Source organism: Guyanagaster necrorhizus (genome assembly GCF_019112545.1).
Source record: "Guyanagaster necrorhizus MCA 3950 unplaced genomic scaffold BT62scaffold_55, whole genome shotgun sequence".
Taxonomy (NCBI): Eukaryota; Fungi; Basidiomycota; class Agaricomycetes; order Agaricales; family Physalacriaceae; genus Guyanagaster; species Guyanagaster necrorhizus.
This window is the reverse complement of record NW_025064934.1, coordinates 21,340-41,903: the sequence shown is the minus strand read 5'-3', so window position 1 is coordinate 41,903 and position 20,564 is coordinate 21,340. Positions and strand designations below refer to the sequence as shown.

Below are 20,564 nucleotides of genomic sequence, written 5' to 3'. Positions count from 1 at the left end.
ATGCAAACTGCAATAGTGTGCTTACAACTGTCTGAGGTCTCTCTAAGTCTCCAAGCTTTTTGTTTTATCAAAACAAGAGGTGGCAACTGGTGTTGCCAGGCCTCAAGACAAAGAGTACTGCAGCTTAATACAATACATCAAAACACTCCTTCAAAACTCTCAAATGGTCCCAAGCACAGCTCAGATCAACTCAAATCCCTAACACACACAATACATGACTCAAAGCTTCACGCTTTAAGCAAAAACCAATCACAAACACATCCACAAGTGACAAAAAGCACAGATCTCTGTTCACAAGTTTCCAAACTGATCATAGACCCACAGGATTCAAACCTATGCAATCCAGAGACACAAAAACACAATAAAACTCCATCTGACAGACCAAAGGGTTTGAACCTCTGCCACCTGTAGTGCTGTGCATCACAAATACCTCAAAAACTCAAGATGATGCCCTGCAGACACCACTCTCTTATTTTCAGGTTAGAGCACAATCCAAAACCTCTTATCAAACTGGGCTCAAGTCCTTTGTGAGCTTCAATGCCTTGCTTAGTTCTCACAGCACTCTTAATGATATCCAATAATCAGTTTATTCTCTCACCTGAAGTTACTAACACAAACCCAGAGCTAGAGTGTAAGGCTTTCTGTGCCCAATACACCACAACTGTGGGGGTCAGAAACTTCCTTTTCTACTTATACAATGCAGTATTTAAATACTCTACTATAGTACTTACTAATACAATCCTACTCTGGTATCTTCAAGGCATGAGACTCTGTGCCAGATCCTGTGGGTACTATTCATGTGTGTATCGCAGTTGCCATGCTTATTCGCTCTCAGGCCAGGACTGTGCAAGGTTTCCTCACTTAGCTGATCTCAGCTAGCTGGCCTAGCCCAGTCTGCTCACTTTCTTCTTGCCTTAGTGACACATCTCTGACAGTGGTAAACTGTTCTGGACCATTGGAGTTATCTCTCATATCTGGAGTCAGCCACAATAGTTATGTTCTCTTCTCCAGTGTCTCAACATTCCCTCTAGCTCATAAATTGCACCACTTCTGGCCTGACATGCATTAATTAATCTACCCAATATGGTATGTGTCATACCACAGTATGATGCAGAGTCTCTCACTATGTTAAGCATGCTAAGGCATGGTAAGTATGCATGCAAGTCTCTGAGCAGTACACATGCTATTCATCTTTGAGGGTAGCATTCCTCTATCTATTCCTTTGTTGCCATCATGTCATTTCTCTGTTCAGCACTCTGTTATTCAGATACCTTTCTTTGGGTCTCAGTTCCCTGTTCTAAAGCATGTTTCATCAGTGCATCATTGATCAATGTGATCAGGATTGCTGATCATATTTCGATTGTAGTCTTTTTATTTTTAACATGTCCTCTTGTAATAGTATTGGCACATTTAGGGCCAAGTGCTGGGACCTCACATGCAGCCTAACCCCTCTGGTATTAGTCTGTTACTAGGCCATGCACTCTGCTTATTGTTACTTCAGTTTAGCATTATGATAGCTAGGTTTCTGTGTGCTCTAGTCCTATTTTCTGTTACATGCTTACTGGACTGGAATGCAGTCCATGTATTCGCAATTTTTGCAATTTTACATGCCTGAACATGAAGAGGGCATGTCACCATTGCTGAGTGAACCCAGTTGTTATGTTGGAAGGTGGTGAGAGCCAGCCATTCCACCCAGTTGTCTTGTTGATAATTAATGAAGAAGTGCAGGTAGTTTTCTATCTCTTGATTTGCTCATTCCATTTGTCCATCAGTTTGAGGGTGATAAGCAGTGGACATATTGTGTTTGATGTTCAAAAGTCAATAGAGGTCATCTAAAAATTTGGAGATAAACTGCAGTCCTCTATCTGAGATGACCACTTGGGGCATGCCATATTTAGTATAGACCTCATCACATAGAATCTTTGCCCATCCTTCAGAGGTCAATTCTGTTGAGCAGGTGATTGGAATGATGGCCTTCAAAAATTGATCAACTATGATGATGATGGTGTCATAGCTGTTACAGTCCAGTAGTCCAGTGATCATGTCAACTGAAATATGGGTCCATAGTGATGATGGGACCTCATTTAGATGGAGTGGAGTTGCTCATGCCTGCATTGATGATTTGTCTCATTGGCAAGTTTCACATGCTTTAACATAAGCTGTGATATTGCTGCCCATCTTAGGCCACTAATACTCTCATAGCACCAATTCCTTGGTTTTGGTGGTGCCAGAGTGACCAGCAGTTGCATGGTTATAGCAGGTGGCAATGATTTCATGACAAAGTCCTTGATCCCAGGAAATGTAGATTTGCCCATCATAACAGATCAGGTCTCATTCCTTCATCATCTTCCATTCATGGTTCAATGAGGAGGCCACTTGTTGGTCTCATTTGTGATTGTCCTATGTTGCACTCTTGATTCATTCATGAATTTTCTTCTTGGTCAGCATTATCATGGCCCTAAAATGTTTAGGTTGTAATAATGTTACTCCTTCATTATTGGCTCTCCCCTGATTGTGGTCTGCCTGTCGACTGAGAAGGTCAGCCTTCTTATTGGCCATTCCTGCCTTATGATGAAGGGTGTACTGGTATTGGCTGAGTTCTGTGACCCATCTGGCTTGTCATCGGTTCAGCTTCTGTGGTTGCCAGAAATATTGGAGGTTTTGATGATTGGTCCAGATCTCAAAAATCTCTATAGCCCCAATTAGATAATGCCACCATTTTTCCAAAGCAAGCATAATAGTAAGGAGTTCCTTGTCATAGATTTTGTAATTTTGCTTGGTGACAGTGAGTGCTTTGGACAAGAATGCAACAGGTCACCACTTTCTGTCTTGCTCTTGGGAGAGGACAGCCCTGATTGCTCTCTTGCTTGAGTCAGCCTTGACTTGAAACTTCTCTTCTTGTGTCAGGATAGTGAGGACCATGTCTTCAGCAAGTTACTATTTGAGGTCATTGAAGGCAGCTTGTTGAGATGGTTTCCAAGTCCAGGGGGCATTGCCAGTTAACTGGATCATTGGTCAGATGACCTTACTATAGTCCTGTATGAAGTGCTGATAGAAGTTCGTGAATCCAAGGAATGACTGTAGTTCTTTTTTTTTGATTGGCTCCAGCCATCTCATTACTCCTGCTATCTTGATGGGGTCCATCCTAATACTCTCCTCACTGATGATGACCCTGAGGTACTTGGTTTCAAGTATCTCAAACTCACACTTCTCTGCCTTGAAGAAGAGTTTGTGTTTTCTCATCAAGGTTAGCACCTGTCACACTGGTCTTCTGTGCTCCTCCTTTGTTTGTGACATGATCAAAATGTCATCAAGATAGATGGTAACCTTCTCGGTAGAGATGAGATCCTTGAAGATGTTGTTCATCATCCACTGGAAAGTCACCAGAAAATTAGTGAGCCCAAAAAACATGACTGTAAGCTCAAATAGTCCTTGATTTGTCCTGAATGCTGCCTTTCATTTGTCTCCTTCCTTGATTCAGATATTGTTATACTCCCACCAGATGTCAAGCTTAGTGTAGAACTTAGTGCCATGGAGTTTGTCCATTAACTCTGAGATCAACAGAAGCAGGTACCAGTTTTTGATGGTCATTTCATTAAGCTTCTGGTAATCTTGGATCAGTCAAAGCTTGTCATCCTTTTTTTTGACAAAGAAGAATGGGGAGGCCATCAGGGATTTTGATGGTGGAATTTGTCCACTAGACAAGTTTTCATCTAGGAACTTGTCAAGTTCCTTTTGTTTGTTATTGCTAAGAGGATAGGTTTTGCAATCCAGATTGGTGTTGGCATTTGGAATCAGCTCAATCCCATGATCTCATGGCTTTGACATAGGTAACTCATCAAAACTTTCCTTTTCAAATAAGTCTTTGCAATCATGTGTCCATTCAGGCATTATTTCCTTGAATGTTCTTTCTGCCTTTTGTTCATTGGCCTTGGCAGCCAGGTTATTAGCATGATGAACAGTGTGGATATGTGCTTCATGTTGAAGGTCAATGGTGAGGATGGTTTCCCCATCCTCCATCTCCTCATCCCACTGATCCTCTGGGTCTTCATTGGGCAGTTCAAATGGAATTTTTCAGCATTGGCACCTTGTGAATGTGACCCTCCTGGTTTTCCAATTGATTAACAGATTATGATGTATTAGCCAGTCATGACCAAGGAAGACTTCTTTGGTTCCCAGATCAGTGACTGCCAGGTTGATCCATTTGGAGTGATCACCAATTGTGAGCCTGAGCTTGACAAATTCAGTGATTGAACTGGCCTGGTTCTTGGTTCCATCTGCATTATAAACTGGAATTGGAGCCACTGTGGCTCAGGTTGGAAGTTTGTGCTTGTTGATGAAAGCATGATTAATTGAGCTTCTAGTGCAACCACTGTCAATCAGAGCAGTCACAGCATGGGTCGATCAAGATGTAAGTGTTTCAATCTGGGCTTTAGTGATCAAATCTTGTTCTGGAGTCTTGGAGTGCTGGATGAACTTTCATGGTCCTCAGAGTTCATCAAGCCATTTCAGGGCTAGACACTGTTCTGCCCTTTTCATCCCTTCCACTATTTCATCAATTACTTCTTTTGCTTGAGTTTGATGGACCCAGTTTTTAAGTATGGCTTTTGCTGTGGCTTCATCCTTGGCATTCTTGATGGCCCTCCAGATCTATTCAGTGTTGAATGGTTTGAGCCAATTAGTGGGGCTCTCTGCCCCTGTTCAGCCTGAAGGCATTTGAGTTTTTTCTTTTGGTGATTCTTTGGGGTGTAAGGTGGATAACTGGGGTATATTTGAATGCATAGTAGGCATAGGAGTAACTACAGAAATATCATTAGTCTGACTAGTGGCTATTGCTTGCACACTATAAGAGTCTTTGGCTGACCCAGTGGAATCACTCACTGGTTGGCCTCATCTTTTACTTCCTCTATCTTGGTCTCTTTGCTGAGTTCTTCTTCTTCCTTTTGTAACTTGGCAATCTGTGCCCTGATGTCTTCACATGTTTGTTTCTTCTTCAAGCAGTTCTTCACCATGTGGCCCTTCTGGCCACAGTTGAAGCACTTACCCTTCTTCTTTATTTGGTTAATATCCATCAGCATCCTGGCTTCTGTATACATCATTCTGGTTCCAGTCTTCTGGGCTCTATAAGCAGGAGCCATCAAGGGTCCTGATGATTTTCTGGCAGTTGTCTCTGACAACTTGCTCAGAGTTGGTGGGGTCAGCTTTTTGGAGTAATTTTGAAGGGTTGACGATTCCACTTTCTGCCTTTGTCACTCTTTATATATCTTGATGATTCTCTTCTTCCATTCATCATATCCCACTGGCATTAATAATTTGATGCTGATAGCAGAGATCATCATGATGTATGAGGAGGGGGACACCTCTCTTGAGAGCCTCAACCATCTGCCCATCATTTGCAATGTCATCCTGAATCCCAGCAAGCTTTGCAAGCTGCTCCAGCTCATTGAAGTAATCTGTTGCTGCCTTATTGCCTATCTTGTATTCTTTGATCTTCTGTTTGTGTACTTCCTGTACTGTCAGATCAATGAACTTGTCATGTAGCATTTGTTTGAACACTGGCCATGAGGAGTACCAGTAGTGCTCTCAAGTTGATGATCAGAAGTTTCAGGAGATCAAGATCCATCAGGTTTTCACCTTCTCTTCAAGGTAAGAGGTGGTGAAGATGACCTTGTTTATATCGATGCCAAGATATCTGATATAGACTTTGAAGTATTATTCACAATCAACTAGAAATCAGTTGATGTCATCTGATGCACCCTTAAAAGAGCAGGGTTTTTGAAGCAAGTCAGGTCAGCATTGCAATATGGCAGCATCTGCTGATAATGTGCCTATCAGATTGGGCCAATCTGAGAACAGAGGTTGTTGCCATTCAGCCAGAGGCCCAGGGAATGAGTGAAGGGAATTATCATCTGTGATGGGGCTCCCTGGTGGTATTGCTTCCTTCTGCATGATGATGCCATCTCATATGGTAAATTCTAATCAAACAGCTTCAGGATCATCCTGTATTGGTTTCTTTCCTTTACCACTCCCTGTTGCTTTATTAGGTGGCAGTTGTCCTCTGAGGATTTGGCTTCCTCTACTGGTCCAAGGGTTTTGGTACAAGTTTGGCAGCTTTGCAGCTTGGGGTCAGGACTGAGACAGCCAAGTTGCTGTGGAGGATGAGGAGAGGGTGGTATATGAAAATGTGCTTTGGATTGATGGAGCCATATACATGGCTTATTTCAGGGTGACCAGAGGTGACCATGGCATTGGTCATATTGAAGATGCCAGCTGATACTTGGGTGGTCTGCTGACTGGATCTTCTGAATGTCTTTTGTTGTATTGCCAAGTGGCATAGTTGGTTGCTGCATGCCTCAAGATTTCTGTTCATTCATTAGGTGTTGAGTGCAAATATAATTGTCCCATTTGCAATACTACTCAGGTAGCATCACTCCACAAAAACTTTACCCTCTGCAGGTACAACTCCTGATATTCCTACATCCTGGCATCATAAATTGCTTTCTCTAGCTCTTCTTCATCTGTATCCTCCTGTAGTCCATATGTGAGTGTCCTGCTGGTATGAGGCAGCTCACTACTCTCAGTTTTCTCATCACCCTCAGGCTCAGCATCCTCCTCTTTCTCAAAGAGAGAATCATCAGGCAGGTTATAGAAATTCTCCTTGTCCCCATGCAGTCATTCTGTCTTGGTTGACCTGCTGCTCTGGCTGAGTACTAGGCCCAGCAGTGGGGCCTGAAAAGTCCAAAGCATCAAGGTAGGTGAAAGTGGGCTGACTTCCAATATTGGAGTCATACTGGTTCTCTCCTGCTGCTCACAATAGAGCTGGATGTTTCCCCTGTACCTGTCATTGAGGAGTTGTTTGATCATCCAACTCCCAAGGAAACCTTGGAGGGTGCAGGTGGAGATGTGGGCATTGCCAGATACTTGTAGTCCATAGTGTCTGAAGACAGACTTGTCATTCCCAAACATAGTGTCAACACTAGGGGTTCTTTGGGAAGGGGGATATTGAGGGGTTGGGAGGTAAGCAGAGGCACTTAGAGCATTGTTCTGAGTTTGAGCTTCATCTGTGGTGAGGATTTCTGTGTTTGCCCAGACTGCAGGGGCCCAGGGGTCAGATCCTGAGGTGCTGGGTTCTCTGAATATGAGAGTAGAGAGCAAGCAGTCAGCTCATACTGGTGCAAGGACTGATGCAACCTCAGGTCGAAGCCTATACCAGTTTGAGATATTGGCCCTTGCCAGCTGGTCTCTTTCAATATTTTGCTGCTGCTCCCTGTGCTACTGGTCATATTCAGCAGCCCAGCATGCCTGCCTCTGGAGAATGAGGCACTCCTCAAGCTTGCTACAGAGGGGCTGCAGAGCATCCTGCTGTCTCTGCTCTTCTTGTCAGAGGGTGTCATCATAATTGAAGAGAATATTAAGGTTCCATGCAGAGAATAGCCTGTGGATAATTTCATTTCAGTTTTCTCAGATTTGATGCTCATCATCAAGCTAGTCCAAGGGTGCCCACCTCAACTCACTGCTGGTTCTGACTGAGACAGTGGGAGGACTGTGAGACTGGCTTTGAGAGCCTGCAGAGTGGGTTCTTGCAGCCATCTGAATGAGACTGAGGGAATCTTGGGCATGGTCACCAATCCCATGGGTGTGAGAGGTTCTGGAAGGGTCAGAGGAGGGAGACTGCTGAAAGAAGTCTGTCAGGAGTCTCTCATCTTCATGGTCAGAAATGGAGCCCTGCTGGTAGGGGTTTCTGAATCCTGTGAGGCAATTGTTGCTGTTTCTGCTAGCTGGTTGAGGGGGGTATCAGTGTCTTTCTTCTTCTTGAACATCTCTTTGATGCAAGCCACTAGGCCCAGCTTTGGGTAGGAGGCTTGTCAGAGGCTGGTGGGATGTTCATCAGAATTTGAGGATGTCATGGAGAGGTAAGTCAGGGGTTACATTGCAAAGAATTTGTCAGGTGTGCTGAAACTCATTATAATGCCTGATAGCTCAGGCAGTGATTGATTGGCATCCCTGGCACAGCTGGATGATTACCAATAATCCTAACAGGGTTCCAATGATAGAAGCAAGGAGTTCAAAGAACTCTCAGTTGAAGTTCGGGTCTGATGGAGTTACTGAGGGCATTCAGTTTTCTCCACACTATAATGCATGAGGAAGGGAAAGATCAAGCTTCAAGCTAATTGTTAGACTCAAGCATCATGTGAACAGATACACATGATAAACAGGTGTCCCTTTGCACTTTGAGGAATCAGCCGAGTTCACTGATGCATATTCTGATCAGAGTGTCACAAGGCCAAAAAGATCAGCTTGAGTATAGAATAGTGTGAAGATAAACTTTAGCTTGAAGCTGGGTTTTACCAGTGAGAGCAAGCAGTCTTAAATACTGTACAGAGTCTGCTAATAATACTATGGCTAATTGTGTGTTTCTGGGTCCATTGTGTCCATTGTCCTAGAGCATCGTTATTATACATAAAAGGCTGATTGTGCATTGTTGGGCAATGCTGTTGCATTGAAAGACAATGATGGACTTGGCTGGTTGTGATGACCAAGCTTTGTCCTATAGTTCTAAGCACTCATCCTAGTGCTCTGACTAAGCATAAATAGGGGTAAAAGCAAGAAAAGAATGGAAAATTCATAACAGTGATGAGATCTTTGAAGATGTCATTCATCATCCACTGGAAGGTTGCAGGAGAGTTTGTAAGGCCAAAGAATATGACCATTAGTTTGAATGGACCATGGTTGGTCCAGAAGGCCACCTTCCACTCATTGCCCTCCTTGATTTGTATATTGTTGTACTCCCATCTGATGTCCAGTTTCATATAAAATCAAGCTCTCTGTAGTTTGTCCATGAGCTCTGAAATCAGTGGGAGGGGATAGTGATTCTTGATTATCATCTCATTCAACTTTCAGTAGTCTTAGACAGGCCAGAGTTTCCCATCCTTCTTCTTGATGAAGAAGAAGGGGGAAGCCATAGGTGACTTGAAAGACTGGATTCATCCACTAAAGAGGTTTTCATCTAGGAACTTGTTGAGTTCCTGTTGCTCTAGGTTCCCAAGAGGGTATGTCTTGCAATCCAAGTTAGCATTTGCATTCAGAATCAGTTTGAATGCATGATCCCATGGCTTTGGTTCTAATAGCTTGTCAAAACTCTCTTTACTGAATAGGTTCTGATGATCTCAGACCCATTCAGATACTATCTCTTCAAATGTCTTCTCCTCTTTCTCTGCATTGGCCCTTGCAGCCAAGTCATTGGCATGGTGCATCACCTGTTGCATGTCTATAGCAAGAATAGTCTTGCTGTTCTCCATCTCTTCATCCCACTGATTCTCAGGATCTTCATCCAGCAGCTCAAAAGGAATCTTATGGCATTGACATTATGCAAATGTGATTCAGTCAGTCTTCTAATTAACAAGTGGGTTGTGCTAGATGAGCCAATCATGATCAAGGAATACCTTCTTGGTTCCTAGATCTGTGATGACCAGGTCAATCCACTCTGAATGGTCACTGATGGTTAGTCATAGCTTGAAAAATTCAATAATTAAATCAGCTTGATTCTTAGTACCATCAGCATTGTACACTGGTATCAGGGCAGCAGTGGCTTGAGTTGGTAGTTTGTTTTTGTCAACAAAAGCATGATTGATAGAACTACCAGTACAGCCACTGTCAATCAGGGCCATCACTGTGTATGTGAAACAGGATGTGAGTATCTTGATTTGGGCCTTGGTGGTTAAGTTCTGTCCTGGGGTCTTCTGTTGTTGAATGTACTTTCAGGGTCCTTTAAGCTCATTGAGCCATTCCAAGGCTTGGCATTGCTCAGCTTTTCTCATTTTCTCAATTATCTTATTGATCACTTCTTCAGCCTGGGTCTTATGTACCCAATTTTTGAGTACTGCCTTTGCTTTTTCTTCTATCTTTGTGTCCTTGATGGAATGCCAAGTCTATTCAGTGTCAAAGGGCTTGAGCCATCTGATGGAGGTTGCTCTCTCTGTTCAGCCCATGGGTGGTTGAGTTTTTGGTTTAGGCAATTCTTTTGGTGGTTTTGTAGCAGCAGATAAGGGTATATTTGAATGCACAGATAGTTTAGGCATAGATATAGCTACAGAAGTACTATCAGTCTGCCCAGCAGCTGTTTAAGACACACTGCTAAGTCCATCAGCTGATCTAATAGAATCACTCACTGGTTGGCTCCATCTTTTACCTCCTCCACCCTTATGTCCTTGCTGAGCTTCTTAAGTCCTTCTGCCTCCTTCTGCAGCTTGGTGATCTGCACTCTGATATCTTTATGGGTTCATTTCTTTGTCAGGCAGTTTCATGAAAGGTGTCTCTTCTGTCTGCAATTGAAGCACTTGCCCTCTTTCTTGAGCTGATCTATGTCCATCAGCTTGCCACTCCCAGTGTACATGGTGCCAGTGTCTGTCTTCTGGATTCCATATGTGGGAGTACTAGATGATGAGGCACTGGTTTTGGTAGAGCTGGATTGATTGCCAGGCTTTATACTTGGTGGCTGATAGGGCTTGTGATCACCCTGAAGGTTTGCCTGCTTCATCTTCTGTTGCTGTCATTCTTTATATATTTCAGTAATCCATTCCTTCTATACATCATATTCTTTTGGAATATTCATTCTGATGTCTGAGATCATTTTGATGTAGGAGGGAGATGCCCTCCATTTGAGCATTTCAACCATCCTCCCATTATTGGTGACATCATCCTGTATTCTGGCAAGCTTGCCAAGTTGCTCCAGCTCATTGAAATATTTGATGGTGGGCTTATCTCTCATCTTGTACTCTCTCATCTTATTCTTGTATACTTCCTGCATGGCTGGATTGGTGAACTTGTCATAAAGGAGTTGTTTGAATACCAGCCAGGATGACAGTCAGTGATGCTGCCTGATTGTTGAAAAAAGGCTAGGGGAGAGCAAGGTCCACCAGACCTTGTCTTTATCTTCTAGATAGGTGGAGGTGAAGGAGACTCTGTAAATATTAAAAGAGAAGTACACAGAGTATACTTTGAAGTATTGCTTACAGTCAATAAGAAAGTGATCAATATTATCTGATGTGCCTTTAAATGGTCAAAGCTTGCAAACCAAATCAGGCTAACAATTAATGATGGTGGTGTCTGTGGTGTGCTGCACCATTGGCTCATGGGCATCAAATTCCAGTTGCTCTGACTCTAGATCTGCCAGAGCATCAAGAGAGCTGAGCAGTAAGCTTTATTCTGCCTTCAAAACAAAGAACCATTTCTCCACTATGGTTCAAGCAATGGATCACTGACATGACCCACTCAGAGACCTGCTGTGTGATCAACAATCTGCAAGATAATAACAGATAGCTTCCCATTGTCCATCCTCTTTGCATCTGATGAATAACTGTAGCACTTAGGAGTGGATGTATATCAGCTGGAGCATGTACACAAGGGATACTTCATCCAATCAGAGATGGATCAGGCATGGATAGTCTTATAAAGCTATTTGATGAGACACCAGATATAGAAGGTGTAGCAGATTCACTCATAGATAGTAGACCTGCTGAGCAGAATGGTGGTGTCCCACTGGTCTGGACACATGTAGAGGCCACAGCTGATAAGGAGGTGGGCTTCTGGAATCTTGGTATTTAAGGAATAACCTTGTAGATAGAAAAAAACTAACTTTTATGATACAAAGCTAAGGAATAAAATTCTGCTAGTCTCCAATAAGCCAAAGCCATAAGCATACCCAAAAGTCTTTGAGCCTGGTATTGTGCAAGCAGACAGCTCAGAGTCATTCTCAGATTTTCTACCTTATCCCCTTACACTCCACTTATGTCCTGTCTATCTGCCTCAAAGCAGACACTAGAGTTTGTTCTACCAATGAGCTGCTGCTCTAAGTGGATTCTGTTGGATTCACTCTGAGCTGCTGGATTTCCCCCTTATGATTATAGAAGAACTTGCAAGAGCAGACACATATTTCTCATACCAGAGAGTTTGCAAGCTTTACAGCAGGTAATGCCTCTATTAGGTTTGGGTACTCATTGAATGGTGGCCATCACCATTCAGCTGGCAGGCTGGGGAATGAGTGGAGCAAGATGTCATCCATAACTGGGCTGTTTGGAGGTGATGCTTCCTTTTGCACTATAATCCCATTTTGTATAATAAATCTTAATTTTACTGCTTTTGGATTATCCACCTCAGGAGCCTTCCCACTGGGTCTGGCCTTATCTGGTGGCAGTTGCCTGCTAAAGAGTTGGCTTTCTCTGCTAATCCAAGGGTTTTGGAACCCAGTAGTTTAGCTTATCAGTTAAGGTCAGGATCAGTTGAGCCAACTGGCAGAGCTTCAAATTGAAGGGGTTGTATAGGTGTACCATATTCCAGCACTTTAAATAGATGGTGCCATATAAATGGCATGTTTCAGCATGATTTGGGGAGTCCACAGCATCAGCTCAATCTTGTACTTGGACTTGTATGCTAGGAGTTTTCCCAGTTGGTTTTCAGAGTGGGTCCTGTTATAAATAAAAATAGCTTGTTCAGTCACAGCATACTATAAAATGTCCTTTTTTTCAGTATCATCCATGGCTGTATACTCTCATCTCAGAGGCATCATTAGCCAACTAATATCCCTCTATAAAATCACTGTTTCTTTCTAGTATAATCTTTCATACTCTTTCCCCTATTTCTATTGTATCTCCTCTAACAATACTTTCTTATCCAGTATCTCACTGGGGTCCTCTGGATATTTGAAAGCCTTAGGGAGAGCAAACCAATCACTCTCCTCATCTTTCTTGTCCTTATTATCTGCCTCTTTTTTGCTGTCCTCAACAGGAAAGCTGCTGGGCTGATCATAGATGGATGGGATGTGGGGCTTGATCATTGTGGGAGAACTGGTCTTCATTCCTGATACTGGGACTGGTAGCATCAGGGATGGGGCTAGGAGGAGACTCTGTGAGAGGTTGGCCAGTGCTGATCTCAGGATATATCCTTCTACTACCTCATGCTCTTGCTTCTGCCAATTCTCAGTGATACTGATGGAAGTTTCAATAGAAGTGTGGGTTGAGGAATAATCCTGCAACCCTTCCTCCAAGGAATCACTGGAGGCCATTGTCAGAAATATGGATATCAAGAAGCACTTGAAGTCCATAGGCATCAAGGATGGATTTGGAGTCTGAGAGAATGATATCTGTGTTGGCAATGGTAAGGTTTCTGGAGGCAGGAGAATAAGTGTCTCTCTAAGTGGCTTTACTCAGGGTGATGGCTTCTGCAGATCCTGTCCATGGGTCTGTTTCTGCTGATGTGCTGGGCTCTCAGAAGAGAGGGCCTGAAGTTTCTGTTCAGAGGCTATACCAGATTGGGGAATCAGATCTCCAGGTGGCAGCCTCAAGTTCATGCTGGCAGTGATGGTACTGCCTGTCATACTGGGCCTTCTCATATTTATTCTGAGCCTGAGCCACTGCATACTCAGCAAGAGCACTGGCTCAGTCTGTTTCTGCTGCTTGTGTAAAATGTTCCTGTAGGCCCCTATCAAGGCTAAGTCTAGTGCAAAGGTTTCCATCTGAGTTGACCTAGGCATGGAGCCTTATTCCCCACCTCTCTTGTGGGTCTTCATTGTTTGACCAGAGGTCAGTGGCCCTATGACTACCATAGTCAGTGTGGACAGAGGTAGTTAGGCTTTCAGCCAGGGTTGTATAGAGAGAGTCATATCCAGAGTCTGAGGATGTGTTCCAGGATCCTGGAGCCACCTGAGCAGCATCAAGAGAGTCTCAGGCATGGTCCCCAATTCTGTGCTCTGATGGAGCAGTGGAAGGGTTAGGAGATGGCTTATTGTTAAAGAAGTTGTCAGAGAGGTTTTTATTTTCATGGTTTGAGACTAGAGAAAAGTGTGTCAGTATCCATGAGTTTCTGAACCCAGTGTGCTGAGTGTTGCTGTTTCTGTTAATTGGTTGAGAGAGTCAAGAGGGATATCAGTGTTCTTCTTTCTCTATATCACTTCTCAGATTTGAGCCATCAGGCTGGACTTTGGGTATAATTCCAAAGGCAGGCTGAAAGAACATTTGGGCAGAGATAAGGATGTCATAGAAGAGGAGGTCAGGCATAACATTTTATAGAATCTGTTATACCTGTTGGAAAGCTTGATAGTGCCTGACTATCCAAGCAGCTATTGATTGTCATCCTCAACAAAGTTGGATGATTGCAAGTAAACTTAGAAGTGTTTCAATAATAGAAGCCAATAGTTTGAAGAAGTCATCAGTGAGATCAGGGGTTGATGTATTTGATAGTGGCATTCAGTTTTCTTCATGCTAATATGTGTAAAAAAAGGGAAGTGTAAGCTTCAAGCTAATTGTTAAGCCCAAGTTGCATGTGATCTGAACATATAATAAACTAGCACTATATCAAGTTTATACAGTCACACTAGAGTTCACTTGTGTGTGCTTGCAAATCTAGTGCTTCAAGGCCAAAGGTGATTGGCTCAAGATGAAGTGGTAGAAGAATAAACTTTAGCTTAAAGCTGAAGATATACAGCAAGAGCTACACTACTTATATACTGTTCAGGCTTGAGTTAAATATATTCCTACTAATTGTGAGCTTCTACATTATAGTGCCCTTTGTTCTTGAGCATCATTACTATCTACAAAAGAGTATTGTCCATTATTGAGGGTCATCATCACATTGAAGGACAATAGCAGACTCAGCCTATTATGATGACTAAGCCTGTCCCACAGTCCAAAGCACTGGTCTAGATGCTCTGACTAAGCATAAATAGGGGTTATTCAAGAAAAAAAAGGGAAAAATCATAACATGACCCTTGTAAATATATTTATGAATATATTTGATAGTCTTGACAGTAACACAAACCTCTATATTGATGTGACAGTTATAATGTATATTAAGATAAATATTATATAAAACAATATATAGTTGGTGTAGACAGTATATGTTTAACCATTCATCTTAACATACTCATGACCATTGTTAGGATGTGCCAGATTAGGATATCCATCACTGGTAGTGAATTCAGTATAATCATTGAATTCTTTTCAATAGTTTTTTATACAGTGACTATCTTTCATGCAGTGATTATCACAGGGACTATAAACTATACATCTGGTGACAATCTTATAAAGAATTGGATATGTTTCAGGATCTGAAATTTAAGCAGATGAAACTGAATCAACATTAGCAAAGAATGGATTTTGTATTCAGAATCTAAAAAAATCAGAAGATACATATGAGGAAGTCCATATTTTTAAAATTTGATTGTATGCACAATAGCTTTAACTTTTCCAAATACAGTTGACTATCTCACAATGCATGATGTCGAAATGCATAATTCTGACTTTGCATATGGATTGGGCTGGAATGCAGTTGAGAAGCAGGGAAATAGGCTAGAAATGCATATCGCATAATGCATATGGTTCTAGTTAGGAATATGCATTGTCAGATCAAAAATTATAGTAAGCTGATATGACATTATGCATATATTAGAACAATAAAGAACATAATTTGTTTGTATAGACTATGACAAACACAAAAAAAATTATTGTAAAGTGACACAGCCTATATCTCTATAAACATGCCTTCTGAACCAACACAAAAACTGCATGCTAAACCTGGAAATCCATATAAGCATACAAAACAGAAGGAGAAAGTCCCAATGTACACATCATCAGCTCAGCCTCTAAAGCAGATCTCCTGCCCACATCTCACAACAGGAGACTGGCTCATAGTATTCAAACATGTTGATAACCATCCTTCCCATTGACATGCTGACATTGTGGCACATTTCACAAACTAAAAGGAAGGTGTACTGCTCTTTACCCAATCAACTCTTTTATGGAAACTGGCATCTCATACAAAAATCAAACAGCATGCAAATGAGAACCCTAATGCACTATCATCCAAAAAGTCTCATATTGTCACCCAACCTGATGTGGAGCATGCTGTTGCATCCTGGTATCAGAACATGCAGCTTTGAGATGAGACTGTGACTGATGCAATGCTGATAGAGAAGTGAAATCAGATTGAAAATCTGATGAATATTCCAGAGGATCAGTGTTTGAAAAGAGAGGGATGGTTGAGGTCATTCTGCAAGGCATGGAAGATTCAGGAGGTTTGGCAGCATGGAGAAGCAGGCTCAGTGGATATGGTGGCAGTGGAGAAAGAACATGTGTGTCTTTATAGCATTATGATAAAATATGTGATGTAGGACAGATAGAATATTAATGAATCTGGTCTTGTCATCTTTGCTATTCCAGATTGTATCTTGGTGTCTGGTCTTATGAGTGAACAGAAACAGGACAAGTTTCACATCACCATGTATTTTGCTGTGAATGCAGATGAGAGTGAGTGGATGCCAGTTGTTTTTATTAGAAAGTCAAAGCAACTATGGTGTTTTAAAAAAAAGAGTCCAACAGTAATAGGATTCTATTATCAGAATAACAAGAAGGCCTGGATGATGAGCAAAATATTTACAGAGTGGATGAAAATGTTTGATTTAAAAATAAAGAGGAAGATATGACAGGTTCTGCTGACCTTGGACAACTTTCAAGGGCATTCCATTGCTTATACACTTCATAACATAAAGCTGGAGTTCTTTGAGCCCAATATGACTCCATATGTTCAGCTGCTAGATGCTGATATTATCTGCTGCTTCAAGGCACATTATCAGAATGCCATGTATATCCATGCACTTGATCTCAATGATCTTGGAGAGTCTGAGATCTTCAAGCTTGATCTTCTTGAAGCTATGACTATCACTCATGATGCTTGGGCAAATGTCAGCAGTGAAACGATAGCAAACTGCTGGAAACACACCAGTATAATGCCTGACAATGCACCCAAGTCACAGTCTACCACACCATCCAATAATTTTCAAGATGCCTCACTCCTCAAGTCTGCATAGAACCTTGTTCATGACTTTGCCTCAACAGACAAATACATGCTTCCAGGGATCGAACAGGCATTGCAGGATCTGCTTGGAAACCAATATGCTGATGCTGACTGGTGTCCTGCTCTTATGACTGTTATGAATGCAGAGAATGATGTTGGTAAAGCACTGGAGGCAGTCAATCAGTTGGCTTCTTTGTCACAGTCAAAAATGAACACATCTCCCACCCAAATTGCCTCCATTCAACAGCTCCAGACAGCAGAGATAATGTTGAAGGACCATCTTGTTGAATTGAAACAATGAAATTGCATGTTTGGTCTCATTCCAACCATTGAAGAGATGGTTAACTCTATTGCAGAAGAGTATACTGAAGATCTTGAGGTGATGCCAACAGATGAGGAGATTGTTGCTGCTGTCAAGCATGATATTGCAGTAGAAAATGGGGAAATAACTGTCATTGATGATGATGAGGAGGAAGAAGAGAAAGAGGAGGGTGAGAAAGAACAGACCTTGATAACTACAAGGGAAGGATTTGAGCTTATTCAAAAGCTGGAGGCATTTTGTGTTTCACAAGGTGACCAGGGTGGATTAGTACCACAGCTGAGGAAGTTGAGAGAGGCATTATTCAAGGAGATGCATGGAAAGCTGACCCAAAAGCCACTGACAGCATTTTGGGGCAATGATGATGTTGTCACATAAAGTCACATGTCACATCACATGCTATTTTGGTTCTGCATAAATCTATAAACACATACAGTTTTGGTGTCTTCTGACTATATGCATTGTGAGATAGTCAACTGTACTAAGAAAACAGAATGGCAGCATGCAACCTGAAGAGAATGTATTCAGGGAAGAGGTCATCATGACTGGAGTGGAGTGAGAAATATGTGATTGTAAACTCCATTCTGCGGCATTGGCATCTTAACCCTAAGATGAAGAGAAGGTTTAATTGTTGCCTCCAATTCCAACACATCATTGGAAACCATGAAATACATTCTTTTCTCAGCCACCACAGAATACAGATGTTTAAAGTCTAAGGTGAATAGAAACCCAAGTCCATCTTCTCCATGATTTTATTCTTCTTTTCCCATATTTGGCTCAGGTTAGAATACCTGCACAATCCTAGAGTGATTTCAGCTTCACACAGTATGCCATGTATGACTTCTTGAACTCCCTGATTGCTGCTAATAGCAAAACCGTACATGTAGGGTCAACCCACTGGATAGATTGAGAATTACACTCAACAGAATCAGAAACCACATACATAAGACAGCTTGTGCACCAAGCACAATGGCCTTAATTATATCACTACCTCACCATATGCTAGAGTCAAAAATGATAGTAAAATTTCCCTCAATCTGCATAGCTTGAATGTGAGGGTCATCTGTGATCTTTTCTAGTGCAACAAGGGACAGAATAGAGCCATCAATTTGTCAACTGCCTAAGGAAATGTTCAACACACATTGAATATTGCTATGAATTATATTCTCACAATGATTAGAGACAACTATTCCATGGCAGCCAACATCCATTGCCTTGATTGCATTGTCGACAGACAAAATACCTTTCAAAATGAGTGGTCTGGCAGTGAGAAATACTCGTGTACGATGCTGACAAACTTCAGGATAGATTCCCATCATGTAAATATAATGTAGACAGACTACAATCATCTCATTGAGAACCATTCTACTATCGCAGAAGATCATGCCCTTATCTCAGATAGGATTTCTGTTGTAAAAGATAAGTAGTTGATCTTGCAGAAGAATTCAAGAAATAACAAATTGTTGATGATGTGCATAGGATAGTCGAGCACTCTAGTAATGATAACTGCCACAATACTGAGAATATCCCTGTTTCACACTCATATCATAAGCATCCCCATCTTCATACTCCTCATCCTCCATTTCCTCAGACATTCATGAGGCTTTCCTTTTTGTCTCCTTTTCCACTGCCACCTCCACCACTGCTCTCTCCAAGCAGAATGAATATTCATCAGCAATATCCTGTTTCATGGTGACCATGACACACCACATATCATTTTCCAGCATCCAGAATGATGAGATACCAAAGTCATCGAGGGTGTGGTCCTCTGTGATGGCCCAGTTCAGGTCAGTGCCTGCACCTTTGAGTGCACCTTTCATACATTCCTACAGTGGATGTGTTAAGAGGGGAGTGGAAAAAAGTGAGAGAGAGAGGGGCATACTAAGATGAATGTCTTTATGTGACTAGCCAAAAAGAACACAAGGTCTTCGTGCATATGAATGCCTGCATTTTTGAGAGAAAATGCAATGATCTTCCTCATGTCATATCCTGGCCACTACAGAAATGGGTTTATATTCAGTATTAACCACCAATGAGGAGAAGCTAATCCTATTCACAGAAAAGTGCCAGACATATTCAGTCCTCCATTTGAACCTCTCGTCCCAGGAGGCCAGGATGTGGGAGTCAGCGAGGTGCCTTCTTGCAAGAGCATCTGTCACCAAGTGTCCAAAGACCATACTACCTGGTGAGGTCATAGAGAACAGGATGGTACACTCATTCTTTGGCATTAGGGCTGGGAGATCCACCTGAGGAACAGGGACTTTGAATAGTACCCTAGGTCTCTTTGATTCTGGGATTTGAAGATGGCTGTCAGGCTTGACCATGAACACGCATTGTTGATTGGAACATGTGTGCTCATCCAGAAGACAAACAGTGGCTTCTGAAGGAGAGAGGCTTGGATAAACAGGATTAGATGCCAGAGGGGGCCTGTAGCATGCCTGGATGATGTTGAGTTGATATGTCATTGAGAAGAAGAGGGAAAAAAACCAACATATGGGCACAGTGTCTTGAGATCGCCCTAGAGAATGATCGGCTAGAGGGTCAAGTAACAAAAGGAGAGGAACAGACATGTTTCACTTTGGATCTCATCTTCCTTGGACCCTTTGAACTGGTCTTCTTGTTGAGATTTGGTTTTCATGGCTTTAATATCATATTCTATTTATATATATTTTACTGCTTACCTTATATTTTGACATTTTCATACCTATTCACTTGACTCAGAACCACCACTGTTCTTACTCTATACAATAAAATATACCTCTCCTCTGAGTCTAATATGTCTCCCTCTGAATGACCAGCACCTCAATTCCAACACTTCTTGGTGCTCAACATGATGAAAGAAAAGTATTGGACTCAGTAGAGGATGATGGGACTGTTGCAGGCAGGTTATTTTCATGCAGTGAATAATGGCCAGGCTGAGTATGATGGTCAATTGCTTAAAGACAGAGGTACATATGACTACTACTCATCTGAGTACAATGGTCAATTGCTTAAAGGCAGTTGATTATTGACTCAGGACAAAACTGTCTATGCTTATATAAGGTTGACATCAGGTACTTGTGTCATCCTGCAACACTCCCCCTTGACACAATACTTCTCAGAGTTCAAGATCCAACAGCCTGATCATGTGAGTCATCTTCTCCTTCTCCAAGGCTTTTGTGAAGATGTTTAATATGTATGTGCCTCTGCTCAACCTCATCTTGTAACCAGTAGAAGCAGAGGTCAAGATGTTTGACATGACCATGATGGTCAGGATTGCAAGCAACAGAGAGAGCAGACTGGTTGTCAATCAGCAGTGGAGATGGCAACAGATGATGGAAACCAAATTCTGTGAACAGATTTTGCAGCCACAGAATTTCCTGTCCAGCAGAGATGGCAGCTGCATATTCAGCCTCTGTGG

The 20,564-nt window shown here is 42.1% G+C and overlaps 1 protein-coding gene across 1 annotated transcript; it reads right to left on the bottom strand.

The window, feature by feature from the left end:
* Positions 1 to 18,759: 18,759 nt before the first annotated feature.
* BT62DRAFT_924264 (uncharacterized protein) lies at positions 18,760 to 19,734 on the bottom strand (the record flags this gene model as incomplete). The annotated part of the gene is made up of 3 exons (XM_043184593.1): positions 18,760 to 18,990; positions 19,047 to 19,160; positions 19,222 to 19,734. 3 exons carry the CDS (start codon positions 19,732 to 19,734, stop codon positions 18,760 to 18,762), a joined length of 858 nt encoding a protein of 285 aa, XP_043033552.1.
* Between the last annotated feature and the right edge of the window lie 830 nt (positions 19,735 to 20,564).